We start from the raw sequence: 10,667 nt of genomic DNA, 5'->3' as shown, positions 1-10,667 counted from the left end.
TAATTAGTATAAGTTGACATACAACAAAGTAGGAACGGTCCTCTTTTCAAACACTGGGGCGGAGTTTCGCGTTCGTCTTCTGTGACCTCTTGACGTCATGACGTATTGCGTGGGGTCACGCTTGCGCATCACGACCAGATCTAGACGAGAAGTTGAGCTTTAAAAGTGTATATTTGTTATTTTTCTTGTCAAAAATGACAATCGTTTTGCTAGATAAGACCCTTATGCCTCGTTTGGGATTGTTTATAGTCCTTTGTAACTCCGTTGAAAAAAACTGTTACGTGTTGAGTAGTGTTAATTGTTGGTGCCTATTAAAGTCCATTAAAATGAGAAAAATCCTGCAATGTTTTCCTCAAAAAACATAATTTCTTCTTGACTGAACAAAGAAATACATCAACATTTTGAATGACATGGTGGTGAGTAAATTATCTGGATTTTTCTTTTAAGAAAATGGAATATTCCTTTAACAATCGAGATTCTAATCAACTGTATACTAATATACATTTATGTACCCCACACAGATCAAAAATAATTGAAATCGGTTGAGAAATGTAAAAGTTATTGAGCTTAATATTTAAAAAAAAATCGCAGCTGCCCCGTTTACTCGCATTTTGCAGGCTAGCTTGCCACATCTAACATGGCGGCGTCGCTGACGTATGGGAGGAGCGGACCAAAGCGGCCAATGCGCGGTCTAATTATACGTTGAATTTCGCGAGACAAGGCGAGATGAAAATGGCTGCAGTTACACTACAGAGAAGTGTTGTGACTCAGACTGGAAAACACACCGCATCTGTTATCTTTCTTCATGGCTCAGGTGCTTTTTACGCGTTTTAAAGCTTTATAATGTAAACGTAATGTCGTGTTTCTTATGGTCAAGAGATCAATCAGAGTTTATTTAAGCGGGCTTTCACACAGGATTGCGTCCATGCTCTTAGAAGACTTTGACAGAACGCAGTCCAGTGGGAGTTTTAAGGCACGATTTAAAAAAAACTTTTCCCCATCATGCCATTTTGAAAAACACAATGCTAAACGAACCGCAGACGCTTCTGCTAACGTTTCATGCGTCCGCCTGTTTCACAGACACAACAACTAATGCACAGAAATACACGCAAACCACCCGTTCCTGTAAACGCCGACTTACCGTAGCCTTTGCCAGTTAACTTTAGTGTGCTTTTAGATGTAATACAAGACAGAGGCACTTTGCATTCCAGCAAACATTTGTTAAATAATTTTTTAGGTCGATCATTCATATCGTTATTGTCCAGGATAAAGGAGTTCATTTAACACCACTAGCAACTTATTTAATATTATTGTATAAATGTACAAGGGTGAAACATCCTGGTTTACATTAAAGACAATCCATAATAGTGCTGCATAATGATTAAAAACTAATCGTTTGCAGAATAAAAGATTTTGTTTACGTCATATATTTGTACAGTGTATAATAGTTATGTATAAATAAATAATGTATACATAATTAAAAAAAAACTTTTATTCTGCAAAAGATTATAGATCTTTAATGTTCATGAGAGAGAATTTATACCCTGTATTATTGTGAATTTACATTACAGTATGTTTTAAGTATCTGCATGTAATTACACTATAGGCTCCAACACTTAAACCCACCACTAATTTTACCCAGAATCAATGTGTGAACACACAGTACTGTATGTGCACAATAAGTACAATGTATGAATATTGAAGTACAAAGCATTTGAATACACCTAGGGTGGGAACAACAATCCTGTACATTATAAATATCTAGTATGCACCTTTGTGTGCATTGATAAAAACCCACCACAAAACACCCATTATTATTCAAGCAAATAATTGTTTTCGTTTTCTTTAATAAGCATTAGACTAATTTAGTCTGTTGTAAGGATAGTAGTATAGTCATGTTCATGTATCTGTCTTTGTTTCTCATTACATTCAGGAGACACAGGGCCAGGAGTACTTAGGTGGGTTTGTGATGTGTTGGGACAAAACCTGGCATTTGAAAATATTCGGATGATTTACCCCACAGCACCAGCCAGGTAGACATTTATTTACATTTACTTTCAATCTGTCTGTGGTTTATAATGTTGTGCATTAAAGCCCACGTAACACACGCTGTTTATGCATTTCTGATGTTAATCTGTAGTACCTATAGAGTAGTATGACATCCTTCCTATCTCCGAAGAGTCTTTAGTTTAATCAGATTTATAAAAGAAAAATTAGCTTTACCGAATCTTTCCGATAACATACGAAAAAATGAAGAAGGAGGAGTTACTACCGCGGGTGGAGCGAGTACGAGTCATGCAACACTAAACAACACTTTTTAACTTATGATTCACTACATGTTTGTGTCATTTATATAATATGCACGCGCCTATTTTCAACATAAGACAGACGTCTTGCTTACCGCATGCAACTTGTGACCCGGTTCAACGCATCAAACACACACGCAAAACTCCGCTGCTACCCCAGATAATAAACTATATCCATTGTTTCCATAAGGCTGGCTTTCTTCTTCTTACATCCAAAAACACACTTCTTCATTCGTGCCATTGTTGAATTTTGAAATTAAACAAAGCTGGGTGGCGTGATAAGATGTTTGCAAGTTACCGTCTCCCGCTGATTGACGGGTGGGCGGCGTTTTCCAGGGGAAGTGCCCATATAAAGAAGTGATACGTATAGAAAACCCCTGAAACGTCAGTTGGACCTGTAATCGAAAAAAAACTTTCCGAAACTTGTACGAACCCTGGCGAAGTGCATTCGGCACAGAAATGACCTGTAACACGCCCAAATGCTTTTTTGACACTTTGCCTACGTTTAGCATGAGGAAACAACTCTATAACTGTCTTAAAAAGTCAGAATGCTTGAAATACCATTGAACCCCCCCTTTAATAAAATGTCTTTTTTGACCTTCATTCAGTAAATATAAGATCATGTTGTAGATGCTAGTCATATATACATCCTGATCATTCCAGATACACATTTATTTTTTTAATTCTCATAGCGATACAATAATGAACATGCTTTAGTGTGTAGTCTTTCTAAGTCTCTTCGTTCAGAAGAGCATACTGTCCGCTTAATCTTAAAATGTGTTATTTTTTAGGCCCTACACACCCATGCGAGGGGCTCAGTCTCACGTGTGGTTTGATCGTCACAAGATTTCTCAGGACTGTCCGGAACATTTGGAGTCAATAGATTCCATGTGCAATCATTTAAGTGCCATTGTCCAGGATGAGATTCAAGCAGGAATACCCAAACACAGGATGATTATTGGTACGGCTATTGCTTTACATCTCTACACTGTAAAAATGAGCTGTGGTTATGCAGCTGTTTGCCAGCTTACTGGGTTTTAGTTGATGTTGCTGGCAACAGTTTGTTCAGGGTTGAACGAACATTAGCAAGTCTTTGTCATATAAAATACAAAAAAAATTCCCAGAATGCTTTGCATGAGGTTTTTTTCTGTAAAGATAAGGACTTGTTAATGTTTCATTTAAACTTTGAACAAACTGTTGGAAGTAAATACCATACATTTTAATCTACAGTGAATTACTGGCAAACAGCTGCAGTAATGCTGTCATTTCTGCAGATTTTTTTACAGTGTATCCTCTTTTTAACCCTCTCTCATTCAACCTCCATCTATATCTCTCTTCCCCAAAGTCGTGCTTTTATTCTAAAAAAAAAAATGAAATACAATATTAAAGAGTACAGTCTTGCTAGCAGTGTTAGATGTGTCTTGGTTGCCGTTTTACTGTAAATGAGCTTTAAAGATCAAGTTGTAATAACTATATGAGGTAAATGATTATGAGTGGCACACAATTTATGTTTTATTAATTATTAGATGTTTAATTGAGTCATACAGTATTGTGCAAACACTATATTGAATTCAAATGAAATTATCTCTGTTTGTATCTTAATGCCAGTTTTCTTTTGGGGGGGGATGAACTGCTCCTTTAAGACCTTTAAGCTCTAAATGTTAGTATAATAAAATGAATAATGTCATTCCAAATGCATGTCACCCATCTCTTCATGAAAGTAAGGAAGAGGACTATGTGTGTGGAACAACAGAGGGTGAGAAAATGATGATAGAGTTTTAATTTTTGGGTAAACTAGTCCTAAAGGAAATGATTGGTGGAGGGTTAACTGACCAGCCAATAACATACCCAGGAATAGTTGCGAGGAAAACGTGAAAATTAAAAAAAAAGTCTTTGTGTGAAAAGGCTCTGTGTGGAAGGACAGAAAAGCCCCTTAACTCTGTTCCAAAGACACTGATTCAAAAAACACATGTTCCTGTGAGACTGCTGAAATATTATCTTCCTAAATCATAACATTTTGTCATTAACTATAAATACTCATTGGAGTCACTCGGCATGCTGGAGAAACGAAGTGGTCTGTACGCTGAGTCCACTTCCCAGGCTGATGGACTGACAAGCAGCAGAACTTTCCATGGAAACATTTTCAAAAGACTGGCTGTAGGATAGTTCTGTGTATTTCTGTTTTTTTAGGTGTTGGAATTAATGGGAAAGACCTGAAGTGATAGGTGTCAAAGCCACACGATACTAGGGTGTAGGAACTATGTGGAGTTTAATATTAGGATGGAGGCAGCACTTTACAGTTTGTCTTAAAGGAAAAGTGCACACGTAGCTTTTTGCTTTGTTCAAATGTTAGTTTGTTAGTCTTGAAGTTACAAATAAACGCATCACCTCTGTTATATAACATGTGAACTCTATCCTTTATCTTAACATGGCTCTTACCATCTGCTCTGACAGACTGATGTGTACTTCTTCACTTTCCCAGATGTTGTGCCCAGATTTGCCCAGATGTGTGAGATTAAGCACAGGCTTGAAAGAAGAGATTTCATGATGTGGAACTGAAGTCTAGCTTTCCTCCAGTTTTTTTTTGTGATTCACATAGAAAACTTAAATTCACTTAACTTGAGCAGAATGGAGATATGGGGACTGCATTTTTTTATAAAACTCATGCTGGTAACGCAGCTAGTCATTGTTTCAAAACCTGGTTTGATGCTTTCTTTCTAGTTCTTGTTTAAAAAGCAAGATCATTGTGATATGTAATGAAAACATTTGTATTAATCATCAAAACACAACGGTATGACAAGGAATAGTTGGCAATTGCTAATCTGTAGTACAGAGCTATCTTTTCTTAGTGACGTATGACAAATTCGGAGGGCGGGGGACAGAGCAGCAACAGAGAAACCGCTGTATGCTCCGTAAGCGCTCATCCTGAATGCGGATGACTCTAAAATGGCGGCGCTACCGGAAGGTATTTAATTACGTTAATAACATTTTAAATATGGATATTTCTACAACAACACCGCACGGATTACCCACAGAAGACCTTTGTTTATCATCCTGGAGCCGTTTGGATTTAATTTGTGAAGGATGGACGCACTTTTTTTGGACTTGAAGGTCGTGGACTATTGCTGGACCCCGTAACATTACATTTAATCAACAGAAAGATCTAAAATATTTTCTAAAATATCCGAAAATGTGTTTGTCTGAAAAACGATGGACATATGCAACTTGGACAGCTTGGGGGTGAGTAAATAATGGGTTTAATATCGTTTTTGGCCGAACTATCCCTTTAAACGTGTGCACGAGAGAGAGAGCATGCATAAGCCTAGTTCTTCTCTTTGCACTGTTTACAAGTTGCTGCCGGCATGGCTCATACATTGAGATGTTTACCGTGTCTGCGCGGTTCGTGACTTGTGCCAGGGCTAGCATCACTAATCATAGCTTACTAACTTTTACTAGCTGTCATTTTAAATGGATTTCTCCAAATAGCATGACAAACTTTACCTGTCAAGTAGAAACTTCGTGACTGAGGCATCAGTGGGAAGCCCAACCTGTGCGTTTAGCGCACGCCAGCGTGTGAAATATTCTTTCAAAAACACTCTGGTCTTGTTTCTTTTTTCAGAGGCCTTTCTTTTTTGTCATACAATTCGTAGACACTTTTTCTCTTGCGACCCTCTGACATTTTGAAAAAACATGGTGCTTTAAAATGTGAGCTTTAATGAATGGCTGAAGCCGTAGCCCACCACACCTGAAAGTGCGCATGTGCAGAAAGTGAACCTAGGGACGAGCACGTACGACAGCCTTACATAAACATATCACCAGAATGATTGACAACTGGGATGACCAATAGTCTTGATGATCCACCCGGAAAAAGAAAATCTTCCGCTATACCTTTAATGTCTTTGTGTCTGTTTATTGTTTAAAATGGTTCCCAAGTGTGCATTTCACATATGTAATACGTAAGGTTGCACTTGGCGCGTCACACGGCTAGTGCAAGACGAGAAGTTGTGGTTAAAAAAAATTCTTATTTAAAAGTACTTATTTATTTAGCTGACGCTTTTATCCAAAGCGACTTACAATAGGCTTTATGTCCAGCTGTACTACTTCCTGAATTTTAGCCTGCTCCTTGTTTCCTGTCTGCCATTATTGGCCAAACTGATTAATCCAGGTGTGCCTGACCTCAGTAGTCACAATAATCAGACACACCTGGATTAATCGGTTTGTCCAATAATGGCAGACAGGAAACAAGGAACTGGCTGAAGTTCAGGAAGTAGTGCAGCTGGGCATAAAGCCAATTGCTATATATGTCAGAGGTCGCACGCCTCTGGAGCAATTAGGGGTTACGTGTCTTGCTCAGGGACACAATGGTGTGTCGCAGTGTATTCGAACCCGGTTCTCTCACACCAAAGGGGTGTGTCTTATCCACTGCGCCATCTCGACCCTTAATTTCTTTGGTAAAAAGAAAGCTGAATTGAAGCTGCATTGAGACCGCAAACTATTAGATCCACTAAAGTCCTCAAAAAAAAACGTAATTTCTTTTACTGAAGAAAGAAAGACATAATTTTGGATAAGTAGTAAATTATTAGGATTTTTTAATGAAAGTGTAGTAATCCTTTAAATGATGTCTCACTTCTGTCACTTTGCTTGATCTACAGCCATTGTAAAGCCTTCTTAGTGGATTCTGTAATATTCCTTCATTCCTCTGACGGCCATCCCTTTGTCCACATCATGTCTACTTCTTTGATCACTTGTAGGTTTTCTGTCTTTTCAAGTCTGTCTCTCTCTATGTTTGCGCATCAAATTTAACCCACTATTATATGCCTAGTAGACAGAAGAAAGATGTATAACATATATTTAAGTGTAAATTATACCTTGTCTATATCTTTTGTACAAGGTGGGTTCTCTATGGGCGGAGCCATGGCACTAAATCTGGTCTACAGATACTATCAGGATGTTGCCGGTGTCTTCGCTCTGTCCAGCTTTCTTAACACGGACTCAGTTGTATATCAGGTAGTTCATGTTTTTATGTATTATCAGTACCAGTTTATAATATTAAGGTAAAACCAATGCATGTAAACTATATCTTACCCTTTAAAGGCAGTAGAGAGCGCGGCACAGCGACCTCTACCTGAGCTTTTCCAATGCCACGGCACAGCAGATGAGCTTGTTTTCCATAGCTGGGGTAAAGAGACAAACTCCCTGTTGAAGAAAGCTGGCCTCAATACACAATTCCATTCCATCCCAGACCTCAACCATCAGTTGTGTCAGCGGGAACTGGAGTTACTACGATCCTGGATCCTAAAGAAACTTCCTCTTTAAAGCCTCATTAATGCTGGACAATGACCATTGCTTTCTAACATCCAATGGCGTAGTTGAATCATAAATGACTTCTTGTCATACCAAAACCCAGACTGATATTGTGTTTTTTTGGGGAACAAATCATTTTTTTGTGGCTGCATAAGACTTGAAGTGAATGAGACATATAGACTACTTTATTAGTGCTTATGTGCCATTTTTATTTTCATTATATAGAAAACTCTTACAATATTGATACATGGTGAGTGAAGTTTTCATTTTTAGCTGAACTATTCCTTTAAATTGTCTCCTGTATGGATTTCAAATAAACAATTACTAGTATTTCTATAGTTGTGTTGGATTCACACTTTGTTCTTTCTATATACTGCTGCTATCAGTTTGTTTACGGTGCAAAATCAGTTTTTTTTATTTTGCCGTCGTTCATGTGCGTAAACGTAAGTTAATATAGCTGTATAATCCTTGCATGTGTGTTACTCTTAACTCAAAGACTCTTAATGTGCACATTTTATAGCCTGTAGCGCTAACCACTTTAAAGTCTTAAGTGAGGCACATTCTGCAGGCTGTGATGACTGTTCCATGGAGTCTGGTTTGGCCCGTACTGCCTGTGGTCAGGCTAAAACGGCAGGTAGAGCTATCGCACCGGAGAGAAGGAATGCCACTCAGCTCTGTGGTCTGGAGTCGGAATCCGGTTTGTTTGGCACCCTCCCCTTTCCTGTAGAGCAAAGTCGCTCCCGTTCTACCCTCCCTTTCCCTGCATCACTAGCGTTCTGTAGTGAAATCTGCTGAACATGTGTTTGGAGGTTTGCTCGGTAGTCTCGTAGAGAAACACAAATCGCTTCATTAATGGTTATTGGGAGGAAGTGGTTAGTAAGTTCGATGTGTTGTGTTCACAGTTGTGTAGATGTTCTGCTTGGGTTGCGTTTTGGGGCTACAGGCCAAGACCAATATGCACCATCTGGGCATTAAGTTGGATTTACTAACAGTGCTAAAGTCCTTAAAAATACATCAAAGATACAGTAAAAAAAAATCTGTTCTTTGATGCTCAGGCACTGGAATTGTTTTCACTCAGGGATGTTATGTCCTGGAATTTGATTCTATTCCAAGAAATCTGGAATCTAATAACCGCAGGTTTACCTATGCTTTTGTAATGGGCACATACGGTATAGTTGTGAGCCGCAGTCAGGCAATAAGTAAATTCACATCTGCTTAACGGAAAGAAAAAGTATTTTAGTATACAAAAAATTCCCAGATTCCACATTCCGCTGACCTCAGAAACAGACACAAGCATTTTTAAGAGTCGGGTTGAAATTTCCCACTATTTGCGTACAGCGTGCAGTCAGTTAATAATATCAGTAAAGATTTTTCGCATCAAAAACAGTCATTAGTAATAAATGACTGTTTTCCACATTCTCTGCCCACCTAAATGAAATGCTTGGTTTTTGTGGGGCTTTTTTAAAGACTCCGGTGTAAATTCCAGGATTGGCATATAAAAAACATTTGCATATGAACAAGTATCAACACTAACATGTGTATGGTTTTGAAACCTCTGCATAGTTAATAGCAGCTGGTCAAATACTGTACAGCATTATGTTTAAACCAGAGACATGTGACACTAGCTGTGTCTCATTTCATTTAAGTTTGAAGGTTGTATCCTCTCGAGGACTCATCCTCTGAAGGATGTGGTCTACAGAGGGTCCTTAACCAGAATTAAATGAGACATCCTTCATAGGACACACGGGCAGGAAAGGAAACAGGAAGTATCACATTGCTATGCCAACACGTTCACAGCAGCATCATTGCGCTGTAAATGAATGAGTGAATACAACTTTTTTATTAATTTGGAAAGAAATGTCAAACGAAAATGTGTTTGCTTGTTTTATTTGGGGTAATGCTTGAGGAGTTGAGGCTAATACAACTTTTTTTTAAAACCAAAGCAAGCTTGAAACTACTTACATTTAAACACCACATTTACATTTGTATGTGCATCTGCCGCAGCCGCCATTTTTTTTTTCAAATAAACGGGTTTTGACGTCAACACAAAAAATTGTGGGCTATTTGCAGCAGCAAAGGATACATGAGGTGTTCCTCATTAAAAGAAGATTCCTGTGAAACAAGAGCAAATTCGAAGGTCACCTTCAGACAGTCCTACTTACATTTCTGAAATGAGGCAGCCTTAATGACGTATGCAACCTTAGAATGCGACCTCTAGAGGACGCAACCTGTGAAACGAGACACAGCTCCTGAATCAGCTTCATAACCAAAAACACAACATTATTCTGTATGAGCACTACACACATCTGAACCAGTAAACACACAGCAGGACTAAAATAACAGAGACGAGACATATACTGTTTTGGTGAGTGCAATAAAAAATCCTTTCAGGATCAGTAGTTTGACTTGATGTTGTGAAAACATGGTTATTAGTGGCATGCCTGAAGTTTTTTAAAGGTATCCAGCTGTGTTGAAGTCCAGCTAGCACATACTGCACCCTAAACCTTTATCAGCACATAAAACATTAGAGAGAAATCAGATACTTGTGGGTTTGCTGTCGGTACTGTTTAAAACTGTGCTACGATTAAATGTTGCAAATACGTCTACATTGTACGCTTCATCATCTATTTAAACATACAAAAAGTATGTTTTGTGTTTTTGAAAGTTACATATTAACAGTAAGACCATATAAAGTTGGTGACTTACAAACTGAGAAATCGAAGAAAACATATGATGAAGAAATCTACTTTCATACCTACAAAGCACTGTTTTGTCCATAACGAAAATACATCAAAACTTTTTTACATCTTCTGACAGTTTGAGAAAAGGACCAAAGCACAAATCGCTCGACCTTGTTAAGCTATGTAAAAGGTCCGTAACCCGCATTTACACTAAATGTGTCTTTCAATACAGTATATTCCCTTTTTTTTTTAAAAAGGAATACCCATACAAGTGTCGACGATTTAGGATAATGTCTCTTTAGTCATCTAGCTTTTTACACACATTCAGTATACTTTTCTCCTGAACTTTTTCTCTTTTACTATTTCTTTGTCTTTT

General features: G+C 38.1%; 1 protein-coding gene across 1 annotated transcript; it reads left to right on the top strand.

Moving 5' to 3' along the window:
- Window positions 1–657: 657 nt before the first annotated feature.
- On the top strand, window positions 658–7,946 carry lyplal1 (lysophospholipase like 1). The gene is made up of 5 exons (XM_055211785.2): window positions 658–814; window positions 1,934–2,033; window positions 3,098–3,267; window positions 7,198–7,313; window positions 7,401–7,946. Exons 1-5 carry the CDS (start codon window positions 727–729, stop codon window positions 7,620–7,622), a joined length of 696 nt encoding a protein of 231 aa, XP_055067760.2. The 5' UTR covers window positions 658–726; the 3' UTR covers window positions 7,623–7,946.
- Window positions 7,947–10,667: the final 2,721 nt, after the last annotated feature.

The sequence above is a fragment of the Misgurnus anguillicaudatus genome, chromosome 10 (assembly GCF_027580225.2).
Source record: "Misgurnus anguillicaudatus chromosome 10, ASM2758022v2, whole genome shotgun sequence".
NCBI lineage: Eukaryota > Metazoa > Chordata > Actinopteri > Cypriniformes > Cobitidae > Misgurnus > Misgurnus anguillicaudatus.
This window is presented reverse-complemented; position numbering and strand designations above follow the sequence as displayed.

Bases quoted from the DNA above. Each gene is read 5' to 3' on its own strand.
- lyplal1 (XM_055211785.2), top strand. From the start codon at position 727: ATGAAAATGGCTGCAGTTACACTACAGAGAAGTGTTGTGACTCAGACT. The intron at 3,268-7,197 runs GTACGGCTATTG...CTTTTGTACAAG, and splicing joins CAAACACAGGATGATTATTG to GTGGGTTCTCTATGGGCGGA. The intron at 7,314-7,400 runs GTAGTTCATGTT...TACCCTTTAAAG, and splicing joins CGGACTCAGTTGTATATCAG to GCAGTAGAGAGCGCGGCACA.